Source organism: Mastigoproctus giganteus, chromosome 3, assembly GCF_048544385.1.
Source record: "Mastigoproctus giganteus isolate SK-2022 chromosome 3, ASM4854438v1, whole genome shotgun sequence".
Taxonomy (NCBI): domain Eukaryota; kingdom Metazoa; phylum Arthropoda; class Arachnida; order Uropygi; family Thelyphonidae; genus Mastigoproctus; species Mastigoproctus giganteus.
This window is the reverse complement of record NC_143577.1, coordinates 239,414,634-239,435,370: the sequence shown is the minus strand read 5'-3', so window position 1 is coordinate 239,435,370 and position 20,737 is coordinate 239,414,634. Positions and strand designations below refer to the sequence as shown.

The 20,737-nt window shown below is 36.7% G+C and overlaps 1 protein-coding gene across 1 annotated transcript in view; it reads left to right on the top strand.

Moving 5' to 3' along the window:
- The first annotated feature begins 3,040 nt into the window (after positions 1-3,040).
- Positions 3,041-20,737, top strand: part of LOC150088923 (ubiquitin carboxyl-terminal hydrolase 19-like) — a 337,177-nt gene continuing 319,480 nt past the window's right edge. The window contains 1 exon segment of the mRNA XM_090370360.1: positions 3,041-3,353. Coding sequence (XP_090226486.1) covers positions 3,251-3,353 — 103 coding nt within the window. The 5' untranslated portion in view covers positions 3,041-3,250.

Here is a 20,737-nt window from a genome sequence, read left to right as displayed (position 1 = left end):
GGGTGGAACATCGAATACTGCTAATTATGAGTTCAAGAAGTCCACTGAAATTGATATCAATACAGGACAATAAGGAGCTGCATGGCTTCTGATTTTATAGAAGAGCTGCAGCACACAAACCAAATATCACAGCATGCAGTGTGCAGCGTCGACTTGCATGCTGCACAACTCATTGTAATTGGTCCTTGGAACTCTGAAAAGCTCTGTGATATGGAGTAGCAAATCCCAGTACATGATTTTCCAATCTAATGGCCACTTTTGGTTCTGGCGGATGCCCAGAGAACATCATTTCCTAGCGTGTCGACCCAGCTATAGGGTTTAATGAAGTTATTGCCATAGTCGGGTTGTTTCTCATGGTTTGGGGTTCGTCGTCCCTGAAAAATGGATGCCTGCATTGCATGGACATTCGAAACGAACTGCAATTCGGAACTACAATCTAGTCCATGCACTATGGTGCAGTACCGGTAGGGGCCTTTTTGACATTTCACCATATGATGTTACTTCAGCCTGCAAATCGGTCCGTAAAAACACTTATACATATTACACATTGGCGCAATATGGCCTCAGTTAGTGATGTAGTGACGTGCTATTTTATACAGCCTAGAGTGACTTGGTTTGCAAAAAAAAAAAAAAACGAAAAAAACTTGGCATACAAAACATTCATTGGCCTGCCCAGAGCCTTAAACCCACTGAACATATTTTCGATGACCTTGATTATCATTTTTGAGCCAGGCCACCGTGCCTGCAATCAGTAGCTGAACCCACCTGAGTGTTCAGGGAGGAATGGACCTAAATATCGTCCTCCTTTTATCAAAAATTCGGTTGGAGTCTGCTGACGAGAGTAGATTCCTAACCAATTCACTATTAATTACAGAGTAATTAAGACCAGCGGAAGCAGACATTATTAAATATTGTATAAATAAAAGGTTCTTTGAAACATGCAGGTGGCTGATTAATTTTGGAAATATTTTGTGTATAGAAAATCCTAAAAATATTAAATTAAAGCCATCCAACTTTTTATCTAGTCAGGTGGCCTTTCAGCCAATCAAGATAGCAAGATAAAGCAGACCTCGATACAGCATATTCAGATGTTGTTTAGAATGAGCATTGGAGCTTTATACTCTTCTCACTCTAACTTTAATCCTGACTTAAACAAATACACGTTATCAGATCATTTCATTGGCCAGTTGCTAAAAAATATAGTGGTACTTTGGCAGTTGGCCAATAAGAGCTTTTCTCGATGACATAAAGCTTTTTATTTCAGGAGTGGAGTTAGAGTGAACAGAGTACAAGTACCTCTGTACTTATTCTAGACCTATTCAACACCTAGTCTATATAGAAATAGTCTATGATCTGTAAATTTCATGTACTAATGGTACATTTCCTATTTTGTGGAATGAGAAACCATGCAACTCGTACCCATGACCTGCTAAAATTAAAATTTCTCTATTTAAAGAAAAATGTTTAAATTAAATAAAGAAGATGCTTCTCTGGATTGAAAACGGAATTACTTTCAAATGTCTGAATCCCACCAAGGCACTTCTCTGCAGTGGACATAGGTGTCTTGGGGAGAGAGACAGGTAAATCCCCATCTCCAAGAGTATTTTGTTTTTTTGTTATATAATGATATTGCCGTGTGTGTGCGTTAATCACCAAAGTAACTAAGGTTATGGGGCGTTGAAAATTTTGTCTGTGGTCAATTGCTTGTTTGCTAGATGAAAAACAAAAGTCTCCGGGAAATAAAATCCATGTAGCCATGTGGAGACTCAGTACCTTAGGCGCATTGTGAAAACGCCCATAAAAAATCTATGTTATTGACACAATTCAACCCCAGGCATTTTCCACCCAGTGTAGGTCGCATGGTGATCGTATCTATTGTTCTACCGTGACATTTGTAGTCATATCCATACTTGTAAAAGCTACCAAAGTGAGATGCATGCGCTTCTTTCCCTGACATAAAACTTTTGGGTATATCACTGACAAGGGCGGGTATTTATTAAATAAAAAGTAAGTCATCTACAGTGGCGGATCACTCCCAGGAGTTAGGGAAAAAAAAAAAAAAATGTTTTGGCCCAAACCGTGGAGTCCAAACATATGACTGTAAATCATTGAAGAGGAGCATCCTTGTTTATACTCCGGCCCACGACCACAGGAGTTTACAGTTAATTTTTTGTACATCATTAATCGCATTTAACAGTTCCTTCATTTAATTATCTGTTTTCCTACATTGTGAACCAACATATATGCAGTTCGACCAACGTATATCATATTAAAAATACTGTTTTTTCATATGATGAGATGAGCCTTCAGAACAGAATCATCGCGTTGCTTTGAGACAGTGGAGAAACTATCATTCTACCTCCGAAAAGAGTGAATGGTGCCTGATAACTAGTATCGTATTGCTTTTTAAGGAGCACAGGGAGGGCGATTTCGCAAATCTCGATTGGGGAAGGGGGGACAAAATTTGTAGTTTCGCTACACTAAAAAAAAAAAAAAAAAAAGTAAACTGCAGCCATTATCAACCCATTGCAGGAGGGAAGCCTCCTCCTCAACAATTCATGTTGAGGGAAATGGACCATAATCTGTCACGCTGGTCCAGTGCGGGTTGGCAGATCGACCGTATTTAGCAGTCAGAGGCTTGAACTCCGATTTACTCAAGGAGCGTGTGTTGCTGCACTCCCGCTCTTGACCACTCGTCTACGGAGGCCATGTTCGCTACACTATTAACCCCCAATACACAAGTTTCTGTTTTGTTTTTCAATTTTAGACTGTTGATTTCAGTTTTATTAGGTATTGGCTTACATCACACTATATTTATAGATAGTAGAGAACGATTTAAAACACTGGTCATCCTCGAAGTTTTCATTTGTTTTTGTGATTTATTAATACAGTATAATAATTATTAATGGATTCGTTATTTTACTATTTTTAATATGTAAAGTATTTTGTTTTAGTTTCGATTTCCAGCACTAGGAGATGAATTGCAATTTTCAGTGTGTAAAGAGTAACAACTTTGCACGTTTTAGTGTTGTGGTTTTTGTTGGTGTCGTGATGGATGAAAGTGGTGATAATTCTATTTAAAGGGCACATTTTCCATTGTTTCCGTTTGGGTATTTAAAGGTGTATATGTATTACTATCGTAGCAACACTTATAATATCTAAGGAGCTGGCTGCAATAAGTTTTCTAGAAAGTGGCTTGTCGTCTGCCAGGAAACGTTCGTCTGTTTCAGGTGTGGAGGTTGATAACACTATGGATAATAAATCTGGAAGTGTAGAGACTGGCACCGTGAGCAAAAGAAGAAAAGACAAAGAAAACATCAACATAGAGCTTACCGAAAAGAACGAAAAAAAGCGTGAGTTTTATATGTTTTCTTTTCGTTGAATATGATAATTCGGCGATTATTTTAATTATCGCGTAGTACTGCCAAAGCGAAAAATCTAGAATCAGAAATGCAATATCAATTCACTTTATTTCTCATTAGGTGGTGTGGAGTAATGAATGAGAAGAGCTTTATGATAGCACAAATAATTTAAGTTTCAACTTATTAAGATAGTATTTACGTATGCTTCGTATATATTTTTAACAGCAAACTGATTTTACTGTTAAAAAGAACAGTCATAATAAAAGTCAAGTTATTGCATTATAAATGAACATCACTTCTCTTAAGTGAGGTGTAATGCTGTTTATTTTCCAATAGCAATACAGCGTTGCTTGGCCTTCCACCGATGATTTTACATTAACCAATGAAACTGATGTTTATTTGTTCTGCAAAGTGATGTTACTGCTGTAAATACTCTACAACAAGAACGATAAATGCTTTGTGAGAGACTTGACTTTTCAACTAAATTTGCTTGCTTATGTATAAAGCGTATGCACGTACATCGTACACGAGGTTTTCGAGGAATCAGCCTTCCGAGAATCAGTTTTTGGTGAACTATAAGGGTTTGATGTTTCTCTAAAAGTCTCTCGGTGAACCCACAGGTTCTAGGCGGATGCGAGAGATGTACTCTCTTCCGCGCTCTTAACGAAAACACGGAGTCCACGCTTATGGTTTTTGGCTCGAATGTTAAAACATTTAAAGAGAGAGGTTTTATCCGTGAAGTATTTTTGTGTTATAATGCTCTCTAATCGCGTTTCGTTTCAAACCACATTTGTACATATATTTAAAGAATTTATTTTATATAAAATTTTTTTTTAGTAAATGTAATGTTAAAGTAAATAATTTTTAGTAAATGTAATGTAAAATGTAATGCTAATGCCCAAGAAACCAATAGGGAAAAAGAAATCCAAAGAAGAAAAAATTAGTCAAGAAACACTTGTTATGATGAACAGAAGGCAACAAATGAAGAACAAGATAAACACTAACAAGGAGAAAATTGAGTATACTGAGTTATGCAAAGCCATTAGAAAGAGACTCAGAGGACATAAGAAGATTTAACACAAGAAAAGTAGAACAAGCATTAAGGAAAAACAAAGGACATAAATCAGCAGCCATGAGTAGTAATACAGAAAGACAAATGATACTGAAACTGAAGAATAGCGATGGTGTACTTATAAATAGCAGAGAAGGCATAATTCAAATAGCAGAAGACTACTATAGAGAATTATACAAGGAGTGAGGGAATGATGCCAGCAGTGGGGAAGATGGAACACAAATTAGCCCAATATTCTTCCTGATGAGGTAGAACATGCATTGATGAAAATGAAGAATCAGAAAGCCAAGGGGAAGATGAAGTTACTGTAGAGTTGTTAAAATTGGAAGGAAGAGACATAACACAAAAACTGGCAAGGCCCTTCACAAAGTGCATTAGAAAAGGTGTGATGCCTAAGCAGTGGAATAATGCAATCATAGTTTTGCTGCATAAGAAAGGGGATAAATCAGAAATTGGAAATTATTGACCAATTAGCTTGATATCCCACATCTAATAGTTGTTCACAAGGGTCATTACTAACAGATTAGAAAGAATACTTGATGAGAATCAACCGAAAGAGCGAGCTGGCTTTAGGACAGGATTCTCAACTATGGATCACCTTCACATAATATCACAGCTAATGGAGAAAGCAAATGAATATAAAACACCATTATGCATGGCATTTGACTCATACAGCATAAGGCAATGTTTCGGGCACTGGAAAGACAAGGCATAGATACCCCATTTATTATGATTTTGAAGAAAATATATGAGAACGCTACCTCCTTTATTAGACTAGGCAAAGACAGTAGGAAATTTAAAATCAAGAGAGGAGTTCGACAAGGTGGCACTATCTCCAAAGCTGTTTACTGCTGCCCTTGAGGAAGCTTTCAGAAGATTAGACTGGTCGCAGATAGGAGTCAATGTGAATGGAAAGTACCTAAACCATTTACGATTTGCAGATGACATTGTGGTCATATGCCATGATCCCAAAGAATTAGAGGAAAATCTTAATCAGTTATGCAGAGTTAGTAAGGATTTTGGACTAAAGATGAATATGGCTAAAACAAAAGTAATGATGAACAAGTATGCCACAGAAAGGGACATAATGATGAAGGAGCAGTAATTGAAAAGGTGGAGTCATATACTTATCTGGGACAAGTTATTAGCTGTAATAATGATAAATGGCTGGAAGTCAAGAGAAGAATAAATTTTGGATGGATAGCATTCAGGAAATATAGTCACATACTGAAGAGCAATATCCCAGTTTGTCTGAAACGTAAAATAATGAACCAGTGTATACTCCCCACCATGACTTATGTAAGTGAAACTTGGGCACTCACCAAAAGAATGGAAGAGAAGCTGAGAACTACACAGCGAAGAATGGAACGAATTATATTGGGAATCAGACTGTTAGATAAGAAGAGAAACACATGGATTAGGCAGCAAACTCAAGTAAAGGACATTCTTATCAAAACTAACTAAAATGGTCTTGGGCAGGACACATAGTAGTAGTAGTAGTAGTAGTGGCACATGATGCAAGAAAGCAAGTGTAGGAGCTTATGCAGCATCAGCCAAAAAAAAAAAAAAATCATCACACCATTCCCTCCAAATGCCTGTCCAGTTCCTCCTTAAATTTATTTAACCTATCAACTTCCACAACGACAGATGGAAGTTTGTTCCAGCAATTAACCACCCGCTGGCTAAAGGCAAATTTCCGCACATCTATTCTACATCTATCCTTTCTTAATTTGAACTTATGTCCCCCGAAGACATAATGACAGATGGACTAAGAAAATAACAGAATGGCACCCAAGAGGAGCTAGAAGAAAACCTGGAAGACAAAGGCGGAGATGGCTAGATGAAATTCATGAGTTTTTGGCTAGTAAATGGGGCCATTGCACAAAACAGAAGGAACTGGAAAGTTGCTGGAGAGGCCTTCATCCTGCAGTGGCTGATGATGAATTGAAAATGGCTGATGATGATGATGATGAATTGTACCTAATGTACTTGACACCAGCTATTGTATTATTTTTATTTTTTTTAATAAAAGATATCTTATGAATACTGATTGTTCAGAACCCCCAACCAAAAGTTATTTTACATAATGTTTTGCACACTCTAGAACCTGCCCTTACATTAGATCGACTGGAGAAAAAGCTTGAGTTCCCAGATCAGAGGCAAAACTATAAATTCTGCCCCTCCTCCCAGCAAATTTCCCAACATTCCACGTGAACTTTAAAAATCATACCAAACCAGCTATTGGAATCCCTGACTCCTTGTCTTCCCTTACTTTCCACATTGGCAGACCTGGTAGTTAAAAGAAATATGAAATAGAACATAATTTTTTTATAAATAGGACAATAATATTGTTTGCAGTTTTATGTAATTAGGTTAAGTGCATTAAATAAATCAGTGCTATATTACAGCATGTTTTTTAAAGCAAAATATGAGAACAAAATCAGGGTAAGTGTCAAAACTTTGCAAGTCTCCCACTGCGGTTGGGGGAAGGATAGAATCATGGGATCTAATGGTTAGTATTATATGCTTTCTAACGAGCACAGGGAAACCTATTTGCAAATCTTTTAGAGGATCCAGAATTTGTAGTCTTTTTTTTTCCTCATTTAAGATTAAATAAATAATAGCATGATATAGGTGTACTTTCTATTGAAATCTACCCACTCCTCTGTCATAACAAATATACAGGGTGTCTCAAAAATATTGGTACAAACATTTAGGGGAAGTAGGTAACATCTAAAGGAATGTGAATTGCATAGGAACCCATAACCAGAAAAGTCACGGGAAAGTAGTTGCAGAGGGACAAGAAGCAGAAATTACACAAGACAGTAATTAGTGGCAAACATTTATTTGACATAATATTAACAATTGAGTATGAGATGGATGCATTTCATGATGTTACAACAGATGCTCGAAGGTTCCACCATGAGATGCGATGCATGCGTGACACTGACACAGCATGGATTGGCAGACACTGTCGAACACACCTGGAGTTTCTTTGACAGTAGCAGCAGCGCAGAGAAGTCTCGCCACGAGATCCATTTCTGTCTCCACAGGCGATTCATACATGATAGAATTGAGGGCCCCCACAGAAAGAAATCAAGGCTCGATAAATCAGGTGAGCATGGGGGCCAGGCAATGGGTCCACCACGTCCAATCCATCGACGCCCAAAACGCCTGTTCAAATGGTCACGAACACACTGTCCATAATGGGCAGGTGCCCCGTCATGTTGAAACCAAATGTTGTGTCTCACATTTGCTGGAACATCGTCAAGTAACCCTGGTAGAACTTGTTCAAGAGAGATCCGATATTTAGCGGAGTTCATGCGGGATGGTAACAGGTATGGGCCGACTAAGCAGTCACCGACCATACCTGCCCACACATTTATTGCGAAGCGGTTGTGCTGCATGGGGGGCGCACACAGTGTGGGCCCTCTGCTAATCCATATGCTAGGTGCATGTCTGCCAGCTCGCAGTTCGTCTATCGATGCATGCTCTTCGTGCGACGACTACTGCTTGAACGAGTAAACCAGAAATTTGCTCTCTCACGAACTGATGAACAGCACCGTGCACCAACTTACGGTGACTTTTCCGGTTATGGGTTCCTATGCGATTCACATTCCTTTAGATGTTACCTACCTCCCCTAAACGTTTGTACCAATATTTTTGAGACAACCTGTGTGTGTGTATATATATATATATATATATATATATTTTTTTTTTTTTTTTTTTTTACAAATCTTATTATTCTGGAATTCCTGTAGTTTACGTTATATGTATAACGTTATGTTATCATTCATTGATATCCTGTGCAACCAACTGACATAACAGAAATTTGCATGAAAATTAACCATCAAGCAGGCACATGAAAAAAATAAATAAATAAAAAGGAGTCAAACCAGCTGGTGTTTGGTGTATAAAGTTCACTTTTTTTTTTTTTTAATGGCTAGAAATAGTTTATAAAGTTATATTCATTGTAATCACCACTATTGATGATTACAAAGGTCTGATTAACATCAAAAGTGTTAATGATTGGGATATATACAGATGAGCGAAAACATTATGACCACCTACTTAATATGATGTTGGTCCTCCACGTGAGGCCAGAACAGTTAGTACTCGGTGAGGCATGATTTAGAGAGCTACAAGATTTCTAAATGTGTCTTGTGGTATCCGGTACAACATGTAACCAGCAGATCCTTTAATTCCTGTAAGATCTGTGGTTGAGATGCTGCAGGTCGGAGTTGCTGTTCCAACACGAACCACAGATGCTCAATGGGATTTATGTCTGGGGAATTTGGAGGCCAGGGCAATACCTAGAAGTCTTCCTCATGTTCCACAAACCAATCTCGAACAATCCGGGCAGTGTGGCATGGCGCATTATCCTGCTGAAAGATGGCACCGCCAGAGGGGAAGACCGTTGCCATGAAAGGGTGTACCTGGTCAGCAATGATGTTTAGGTAGGTGGTAGACGTCACAGTGCCCGGCACATGGATGACTGGAACCAGGGTATCTCAGTAGAACATCGCCCAAAGCATGACACCACTGCCATCGTCTTGCTTTCATCCCATGGTGCATCCAGGCACCATCACTTCCCCAGGTAAATGACTCGCACGTATCCGGTCTTCCAAATGGTGCAACAGGAAACGTGATTCGTTGGACCAAACGAACTTCTTCTAGTCACTCAAAGTCCAGTTTCAATGCTCGCATGCTCATTGTAGGCACTGTCATGGGTGAACCGTGATTAGCATGGGCACTCGGAGCGGCCTGTGGCTATGCAGCCCAATTTTCAGCAGGGTTCGATGTACTATGTGTTGTGACATATTACTCCCGTCACCAGCATTCCAATTACTGGCGAGTTGTGCCAGAGTTGCACTTCTGTTGCCACGTACCATCTGGGAGAGCCTTCGCTCACCTCGAGCATCATCCAACACCTTGCTGGTGCTTTGTGGGTTCCCCCTCCTCGGACCACTTTTAGTAGGTACTAACCATGCCTTACCGTGAGCACCCCACCAGCTGTGCCGTTTCGGATGTGCTCTGACCCATTCGTCTGGCCATTACAGTTTGGCCTTTGTCAAAATCGCTTAAGTCCGCTGCCTTTCCTATCTGAAGAACAAGAGTAACACTGATTAACGGAGCTCAGTATCAGGTGTTTTTTATACAGTGTCCCAATCTGTGTACGTGGCATAGTTCACCTGCATTTGCTTTGATTTGCATAACGACTCGCTGGTCATAATGTTTTGGCTCATCGGTGTAGTATATAATATTCTCTCTAGTGTAGCTTCTATTTTTCTATTTTTTTCTATTTTATTCTATTTTTTTTAAAAAAAATAGAATAAAACAATTTCAAATAAATGAGACTGTTCTAATTTAAATTTTTTAATTTTAAAAATTTGTTTGTACAAAAAAGTTGAGCAGATTTGTTGATATACAGCATACACCAACAAGTTATGCTCTTTATGAATTGCAATAATGCAGTGGAGCACCAATAGTAATGATTACCATCTTCCCTGGGAGTAGGAGATGCTTCTATCAGTCAATCTTGCAAAAATAAATGAAAATAAAGCAATTTCAAGTAAAGGAGATTACTTTTCATCTTTATTATTTTAACTTATATTTTAATAATTTTTTTTTAAAAGTTGGTCCTGCCAAAAGTTATGCAAGTGAGCTTGTCGACATAATTCATACACCAACAGTTAGTTATCCAATTTTTTTTACACTTGTACTTTTTAAGTTTTGACACATTTAACATAGCAGGGATGTTGTCTTACAGAGATCTCTCAATGAATCTGTTGCACATTAATTGATTTTCAAGACTAGTGGCTGTAACTCTGTCTCTGCCTTCCTAATTATGCATAAATTGTTACATGAATAGTTTTTAAAATGACACATTATCCCTTGATGTTACTATTGTTTTCTTTTCAGACAGTTGATACTGCTTCTTATGGAAAGTTATGTACTGTTTTGTTTTACCTATGAACTATTATGGAAAAATGGTTTATCTATTTTTTATTGATTTTACAAAACATATTATGAATGATGCTGTGGTACGTGAACACATTTCAGAGAAGTTTAAGAAATAATAAATAAAATACAGTAATGCAAAAGTATTATATAAAATATAGGTAACAGTAGCTGTATATCAAATATACACTGCCCCACCATTAATATCTGCACATCCCTCCATTAATATTTGGTCATATCCTGGTGAAAGTTGGACTGGCAGGAGCTCTGACCTCAACCCTATAGAGGACCTATAGGATTGAGGTAAGGAATTGGATCATCAGATACTTGTGAGAATAGACTGCCCAAGAAACAAAGCCAAACTGGTCTCTTCTTTGAAGGTTGAATGGTGGAAAACAGCAGAGGACATTTACAAAAAAAAAAAAAAAAAAAAAATGGTGGAGAGCATTTCATGGAGACTAGAGGCTGTCCTAAAGGGTAAAGGTTTCAGCATGCATTATTAGTTTTCCTGTAAAGAAAAGTTATTTGTAGATATGCAGGTGTCCAGATATTCATGGTAGGATAGCATACATTCTAAGTGGAAATGTATGCAATGTTGGATATTTATGCACTTAATTTTGTAAACTTGAAAATGGGACTAATAGTTTCATACTCATGTTTGTTTTTTTGGATTTTCTTTGGCAGAATTAATAAAAGTTTTGTTTTGTTGAAATTAAAAAATGGATTTTATGTTCTTGACTGGATTGCAATTCATAATAAAAAGTCAAATGTTGGCATAATAAAAATAGAATTAAAAAAAACTTTTTTTCAGAAATATAAAAGATTCTGTGTCTGTTACACTGTTCCACTATCATTGTTACAGTTTGTGGCACTGTGATCGCCTGTTAATTTTTTATATTTAATTTATGAATTATTTATTTATTTGTTCTTTAAAATATTTGGTGCTATTTGTTGTTGGTGGTTGTGTTGACTTCCACCCTACTGAAGTCATGGGCAGATACAAATTGCAACTCTGACTGCAATTTTGAGAAAATTCAAAATTCTAGGTTTTGTAAAGCAGTTGGTAGAGCATTAGATGACAAATTTTTCATAAATAACAAACTTTTAATAAGTATTATATAACAAAATTTACATATGTACAAACAAATTTCAAGTTTAAATTTTCATACATAGGAAATATGATTCAAGACAATTCACCATCTCACACACATCAACTATTCTCAAATATTCCTCATGTGTATACATAATTTATGTAAAAAATGTCAAATGTGTGAAAGCTATATTTTCCATTTACTGTAGTTGTACTGGTCGGAGACACTGTTGTCATTCGCTGTATTCACAAGGTAACAGGTGATATTGTAGGCTGACTCGTGTTTTTAGGAGCTCACATTTTTCTGTTCGAACAGAAATTTTTTGATGGCGTGAGCAGAGGAGCACATTTCTGGAGGTCACTACCATAAAACAATAAAAACAGTTTCAGTTCCCAGTTAGTGCAATCTAATTATAAACGGGTAGTAAACTCGATCTTACTGCATTGCGATAATACCAAAAGCTGGAATTCTGTGGGTTTTTATGTTATTTGGTGAAATGTGTTTCTCCTTCCATGAAATCTTCAATCATATAAAAAAACATAAATACATTTTCAGAATCTTCTCTTCATTCCTATTTTTTAACCTTCGTAAACTTGTCTCATTTGTGCGTCCTGTATTAGTCGTTATTGATTGCTTACCTTTTTTACTGTTTTAAATTTTACAATCCAAAAAAATAGAAAATGTCAGTGAACAGAAATATCAATCAAGCTTATATCTTGTCAAAGTAAAGTGCTATGTTTACTGTAATATTTATTTATTTATTTATTAGAAATTTAAGATGTTTAAATCTGTGTTAGTAATTTTATTCGATTTCTAACTTTTTTTAGTGTTTTACTTACCAGACTGAACTTTTTTTTTTTTTTTTTTAGTGTTCTTCCCCTGTCACTTTTTTCCCAATTCCCATAAGCCCTGTTGTTTTTAATGCACAAAATATCATAACACAGAGATTTTTAGGAACAATAATGCAGCTATAGCAGAACTGACTGTACTAAAAAAACAAAATGTATACAGTAGCTTTGTTAGCAGAGCATCTTTATCAACTGATAAAAGTAGAATATGAGAATCAGAACTGTAGTGGAGGGTATACAATTCGTGTGGCTGTTGCTCTTGATTGGCTGTACGTTATGGTCTAATCAATTAATTATTGCATTTTTTAGGCATGTTTGCATATAAATATATATAACAGAAGGAGATTCAGTAGACAGATTTTCATGAAATTTTATATTTCAACTTGTTAAAGATATTTTTCTAGTCACTTTAAATTTCATTAAAATTGGACAAGTAGTAGGCCTGATGTAGCTGAGTGGTTAGGAGCGTGAGTGTAGTAGCACGCGCTCTTTGAGTGGACCGAGGTTCAAGCCCCTGACTGCTAAATACAATTAACATTTGTATCGATGATTTATTAGTATTAGTAATGGCTGCATGGTGCAAGAAAGCCTATGGCTTATGCTGCACCAGCCAAAAAAAAAAATCCGAACAAAACAATGATAAACACAAAAAAAAAAAAAATAAATAAAATAATAATAATTAATAAAAAAAAAGGAAATTAAATCTATCATCCTATATGCTTCCCTTACCCGAAAGTATTATCCAGATGACCTTTGAATTTCCCCAAACTGTCGGCCTCTACCACTCATGAAGGCAACTTATTCCAGTAATTTATAACTTGCTGGCTAAAATAAAACTTCCTCCAGTCCAATCTAAACATTTCCCCCCGTAACTTGAATTTATGTCCCCTAGTTCTAGCATCATTTATAATCTTGAAAATTTCGTCCTCATTCATTTTGCTGATGCCTCTCAGAGCCTTAAACACCTCAATCAAATCTCCTCTAAGGTGTCTAGTTTCCAAACTCTGCAACCCACATATTCGAAGTCTTTCTTCATAAGGATGCCCTTTTGCTGATTTCACCAGGCGAGTTACCCGTCTTTGCACCCTTTCAAGAAGCTCAATGTCTTTCTTTCGGTGCGGTCTCCATACTTGAACACAGTATTCCAAGTGTGGTCTAACATAAGCCTTATATAATGGGATTATCATGTCCCTATCTCTACTTGCAAAAGTTTGATAGATCATCGATAGGACACCATGGGCCTTACTTGCAACCTGTTTACAATGCTCAGAGAATTTCATGTCTGATCGTATCGTAACACCCAAGTCCCTTTCCTCCAGTACTGGGTTTAGTTGAACTCCACAAAGTGAATAAGTTATTTTGGGATTACTGTTTCCCAGATGTTAATACCTTACACTTTGTTGGATTAAAGCAGAGCTGCCATTTTTCTGACCATTCCTGAAGTCTATCTAGGTCTACCTACTACTCTACCAATTTTAACATCATCTGCAAATTTAGACATCACGCCCTCTATCCCTTCATCAATGTCATTTATGAAAATTAAAAACAACAGTGGTCCTAATACTGATCCTTGGGGAACCCCACTTCTTACATCAACCCAATCTGAGGAATAGCCATTTATCACAACCCTCTGCCTCCTGCCCTGAAGCCATCCTTCTATCCATCTAAGGATTTTCCCAGTGATTCCAACCTGTTCCAGCTTATAAAGCAACTGCTCATATGGGACTGAGTCAAATGCTTTGCTGAAATCTAAATAAACAATGTCGAAATTATTCCCTAAATCCAGCTCGTGAGTGACCCTTTCGAAATAGCAAACCAGATTTGTTAAACATGATTTTCCCTTTACAAAACCATGCTGAGTATCCTTGAGAATTTCAATTCGATCCAAATGATCCTGAATTCCACCCTTGATCATTGCCTCCATAATTTTCCCTACTACTGAAGTCAGAATGACAGGTCAATAATTTCCAACTTCAGTTTTAGAGCCACTCTTATGTATGGGAGATACATTTGCACTTTTCCAGTCCAAGAGAATCTCCCCAGAGTCTAGTGATGCTTGCATAATTAGCCTCAATGGTTCAATGCACTCGCTTGCCGCCTCCCTTAAGATTATATGGTATATTCCAACAACTCCAGCAGCCTTACTGGCCTGTAGGCTCGAAAGTTTTTTCATTAAATAATCTTGCGAAATTTCAATATCATTAATTACATATTTTTTAACATCGTTTCCACAATTTCCCATTGCCACAAAAGGTTTTTCATTTTTAAATATCGATGCAAAATAACTGTTGAGTTTATCTGCAACGGCAGCTGGTGTATTTAATACTATCCCCTTTCCCTTATGTAAAGGTCCGATCTGGTTTGTCCTGCTCTTCTTGGGATTTATATATATGTGAAAAATTCTTTATCCCCCCTCTTTGCTCTGTTTGCTAGTGATTTCTCATAAACTGCCTTTGCCTGTCGAATCTTTTCTGTGGCTCTATTACAGATCACCTTGTATCTGTTATAGGCTTCAGTACTTTTTATTGCTCTGTAACCCTTCCATGCCACCTTTTTCTGCTCAAGTAATGTGGCAACTTCACTATTCATCCAACTTGGAACCCTCCTTGTGGAGTATTTTTTTAATGGTATATACGCATTCAAGGCATCTGTGATTAATGTTTTAAAGCGTACCACAGTTCAATTGTATTCATCCTCTGCGCGATATCTACCCAGTTAATAGAGGCTATGTAGTACCTTAAGACATCGTAATTTCCTTTTCTGAAATTAAAACCCATTCCTTTGCCTTTTACTTCCGCTACCTCTCTCATCATCATCCACCGTAGAACTCCGCGATCACTTCCTGCTACTGGTTCCTCTACTGTTAGCCCTGTTATGTCATCTGATTCATGTGTGATGATGAGGTCTAGGATATTCTTTTCTCTAGTATTTTCCCTGACATGTTGATACAAATAACAGTCATCTAGTTGATTTAAAAATTTTGTTCCCCATGTCGAGTTTCCTTCCCATTTACTCCAATCAATTAGAGGCAAATTGAAATCACCCATAATAAGGCATCGACGCTTACTTGCCCATTCCATTTGCATGTAGAGGCTTTTGTCATAATCTTCACAATCACCTGGTCTGTAGATTACTCCTACTCGCATTATACCTCTGTTTCCAACTATCTCACACCATACAGACTCTATACTAGCATGTGAAATGTCTGAATCCGGGAAAGCTATCGTCGCACTCAGGCTGCTTCTGATAAGAAGCATTACCCCACCACCCCTTCTTATCTACCCTATCCTTCCTAAATACGTTATACAAGCCGTACTTAAACTCATCATCCCCAATTTCCGGGTGGCACCACATCTCTGTAAGCCCTATTATGTCCGCGTTACTTGTTTTAACCAGCAGTTCGAATTCGCTCATTTTATTGACGACACTTCTAACATTACTGTATAAACAATTAAGATTTACTGTTCTTGTATATTTAACAACCCTGACACAACCCTTGAAGTTTTTTAGGCTCTCTTCCCTGATATTAGCTACCTGCTCATGTGAAACGTTTCTGCCCCCAGAACATCTAGATAATACGTCCAGTTGGGGTAACAGATAAGAACTCTTAAGGTATGTGCAAGAGTTACTTTGTCCAATATTATCAGATAAATGCGTGTCAGTATTACCCACATCCCCCCAACTAGCAGTTTCCCTGAACCTTTAAGGTATCCTCAATAATACTGGCAAAAACTTTTGCACCACCTTTGTTTAAGTGTATCCCGTCTCTACAAAACAAATTCCTTCTACCTACAAGTGTGGGCCATGCTGATAGAAATTTCCCCCCTAAAGCCTTGCAGAGTCCTTCAAGTCTTGAGTTAATCCACAAGGCTCTTAACATATAATCCCTCCTATCGTGTCTGGGCAGAATTGCGGACACATAGACATTATGGCCTAGCTCGCGACATTTCCTCAGCATGGTCCTGTATTTTTCCAACAAATTGTCAGATCGTGTACGTTTAATATCATTAGTCCCCACATGAATAATAATATTCTCTTTACCCCCTTTAAAATCTGACAATCTGTGGGTGACATCATCAATAGTTGCTCCCGGCAAACATACCCTGGTTCTACTCTACCTATCCTTATTACAAAAAATATTCCCCGTTTCCCTGACAATGGAGTCTCCTAATAAAATGTCCTTTTTAACCAGAGTAGTTTGCACTTGGTTTTTCTGTTTTGAGGCTTGAATCGGGTGTGCATCACTTGGTAGATTGCTGGAGTCTTGAGTCCCTGACGAGCTCCCAGATGCATTATTCTCGAGGGCAAGCACCCATTTTTTCAGGGACTCAAATTGTTCCATCAGTGCACCAAATTGTAATTTAAGATCGGTGCATTCCTTACATCGATCACAAAGAAAAGAATCCCCAGGTGAGGTAGGATTAGTCACCAGGTTGACCTTGGAAAACATTCCACAGGTTCCACAATGGATTAAATCATGACTCATCCGTAAATCACCATCGGCTATTTCCGTGTGAGTCACAATACCCTGTAACGTGTTTAAGGCAGATCTTGTAACTACCATTATAAAATTAAATAAATATCAATGAAAGTTAACTTTAAAAAATTATATCTATAATATTATTAAAATCAAACTGTTACAGGAAAACCTATAACAAAATAATCCAACAATATCAAAATAAATCAAATATTTAAAAGCACTATCAAAAAGTAAACCACTTAACTGAGGAGTCCTGACTAAGCGCGTCCGCTCACCTTGAATGCCAACACTGGATTTATTGTAAACTCCACTGACCTGATGGTTGTGCCAGAGTATAAACAAGAACATTTAAGTTGGCAGTTATTTGTTTTTTCTGTATAATTTGTATGGAAGAAAGAAATTCATATTAAATGTTGTTTTAATGCAATATTGTTAGCTTTAGACAGTCTGTGCATGCTTCAAGTATTTTTATGCAAGATTTGTGAATGCAGTTTTCCTTTGTGACACAGAGAGAGAGAGAGAGAGAGAATAAGAGTATATGTGAGAAGAAAAATAAATATTAAATATTGTAATTAAACTGAGCTGCTAAGTTTAGAGAACATACAACTATAGAGTTTTAAGCATTCTATAAAGTTTTAATTTTAGTAATTAATTGTCAAGGAGATAAGCATATTTACTCTTCACTTCTGTTAATCACAAAAACAAAATCGATAAATTTAAAGAAAAAAATCAGATGCGTCTGAAATGTAACACACTGCACACATCAACTAACTTGTTGCATATATGAGATGTGGCAATAAAGTTCCAGACTGGTGCAATAAAAAGAACACAAAGTGAAAGAGCTCAAGAATGGTTTTATTTTTATTCAAAATAATCACCATATAATCACAATGTTAATAAGTACATCCAAAATTGAATGCACTTATTACACCATTCTAAAAGTTCTGGAAAAGAATCAGCAAAAGCATTCAAACAGATGATGTTCAGTTCAGCAGTTACATTTTTTTTATGGCCTCAACAGCCTGAAACCTCTTTCCTTTGAGGGCAGTTTTCACCTTGGGAAAGAGGAAGTCAGCTGGTGTTAGATTGGGAGAGTAGGGTTGATGGTTGCTCTTGTATGGTGCCCTGTTTCGTCAGAAATGTCTTCACAAAAAAGTGCAGAATGGGCAGGGATAGTGTAGTGCAATGAGAACCATCTGCTTTTTTCTCAAAATTGTGGCTTTACCTGGGAAATTATGACCTCAATTGTCTTTGAAACACCTGTGTGTAGAATCCAGCATTGAATTTCTCCCCTTCAGGTACAAATTCCTTGCAAATCACACCCTGTGTCAAACAATGATTTCTTGTCACAATTTCAAATATTTTTGCAACTCTCCTCTATTTGATGTTTGCAATGACCCAAGAAGTGGATCATTGCAAACATCCTGACATCTATCTTTAAACTGTTTATACCATTCAAACACACTATTACAACTTAACGTTTCATCACCATAAACAATTTTTAACCATTTCTGTTGCAGATTTTCCCAATTCAAAGCAAAATTTGATATTCATTTGTTACTCCATGACAAAATTGTGACATGGAACATTAACATTACTAACAGGTTGCAGTCTATTACTTGCAATCTGTTAGCTTATTGGACAATAAATGTAATAAACAGCAGTCTTGCTTAACCTTCTGTCACTTGTGCCATCAATTTAACAAAGGCACTTGCTTGGCATGTGTGTTATCCCTTTTTGTTTTAATTATAAAAAATACATTTTAATTTTTTTATGAATTGAAAACTGTGATCTATTAATTATGTGATCTAAATTATGATTGATTATGAATTACTATGTTCTAAACCCAATTAAAAATAGCAAACAAAAAGTAAACTAGAGAAATTAATAATAAAGAAAGTATGGCGAAGGTAAAGAAAGCCAACACGAGATAACTTACGCAGAAATTTAGTTTCCTGATGCGGCACTCTAGTGCTGCTTGCTCAGTAAACAGACGGTAGGTGTTATCGGTCTGGAGAAAAGTTGAGAACGATACATTGATTGATTGATTGATTGATTGGTTGGTAGGCGTGGCAAACGATTGGTGTGCAAGCACAACACACGATAACATCAGGTTAGTATTTTAGTAGTACTCAGAAGCACTAATGGTAACATTTAAAGTAAAATACGGTCATAAAAAATAAATTTTTTTATGACTGTATTTTTATTTTCTTGTTCAATAATATGCCCTAATGGTGAAAAAAGGTCAGGTTACCTACACTTGAATCCCATGGGAGTTTGAACCCCTCCAATTCAGGAGGGGTTAAAGCTCCCATGGGATTCAAGTCTAGGCAACATGACCTTTTTTCTTTAGAATCATGTGGACTAGTGCATAAATTGTTTATTAACAAAATATTATTTTTTTATTACTGTACTTTTATTTTTAAAGACACTCATGCCAGATACTCATGTGTATCATAACGTCAATCAGCAGCTATTCACTATATATATATATGTGTATGTATAGAATCTTTCTTTTTTTTCTTATATTATTTCCTAACCTAATGTTTAAGGTTAGGTCACTAAATATAAGGAAACCGTTTCTATTATTTCCTAACCAATCATTTAAGGTCAGGTTACGAAATATAAAGAAAAATAAAGAAACCTTTTCCTTTTTTTAACCAAACCCAAATCAACAGTATAGTAAAAATACTCATGAACTTCAAAAATCTGCTTTTAATAATGAGAAAAAAACATAATGAAGAACATAAACGAACAGAATGAAACTTTTATTGATTTAGTTTTCATTAAAAAATCAATCAACATTTTATTTTCCATACAAATTTCTTTCATCTTTAAAAGGTTCATTGCTACTATTACCTGCTTACCGTTCATTACACAACTAATATGCAACGTTCTTTACTCATAAATACACATTATAATGCCAACCAATGACTACACAATAGCTTGTTCTCTGTCTGCCAACCAATGACTACACAATAGCTTGTCCTCTGTCGTGTCCACCACCAATCATTTCATTGTTTGCCGGGCCTACCTGTCAATCAATATATCCTTCTCGATTTCGGCTCCAGACCGATAACACCTACTGTCTGTTTACTGAGCGAGCACCGCTAGAGTCCGGTGTCAGGAAATTAATTTGCCGCATAAGTTATCCGACATTTCTCGTCGTTCTCGTGTTGGCTTTCTTTACCTTAGCTGAAATGATTTATCACATTTTTTAGCATTTTCCAAGTTGCTGATTTGTCAGATTGAAACCTACATATTGATGTGGCTTCTGGCAGATGCAATGTGAACATTTGTATTTTTGTCAGCTGTTTGCATTTAGCTGGTGAAATCAAAGCTCTACGGCAAGATTAAACACCTGTCTCTGGTGTTTTACAGATGCCACATGGGATCGGGAAATGGAAATTGTCTAGAAGAAAGATAGCTTTTGCTCACCATCAGAAGTAATAGAAACTAATTTTTTCAGATCCAAATCATATTGCATTAATGGTGAGCAGGTTTTTATGAATTTCTAATTCTTCTCACAAATTGAATCCAAAAAACAAGCTGTGGGATGTCCTTTATGTCTGTTGACTCATAGAGGGCAATTGAAAAATATAATCAGTTTTTTAATTGAATAATAAGTCTGTCTTTAATGGCTTGTGATGAAGTGCAATGGTTTGATGACTGAGCTGTAGATTACAAAACTTTCTGCATTTTGTCATTTTTAGTCTTTTCATCATGATACTTTAATAAGTTTTCCATAATTTCACTAATTCTCCTGAAAAACGCTTGAATTTTCTAGAAAGAATCCATGCAGCTTTGTAACTAGCAAGTGTTACTAGTTCAGAAGATGAAAGAAATTCCTTCGTATTTTTTTGTCACCGCCTTAAATTTTCTAATTTCATTTGAGAAATTTTCTGAACACAATTTTTTTGACT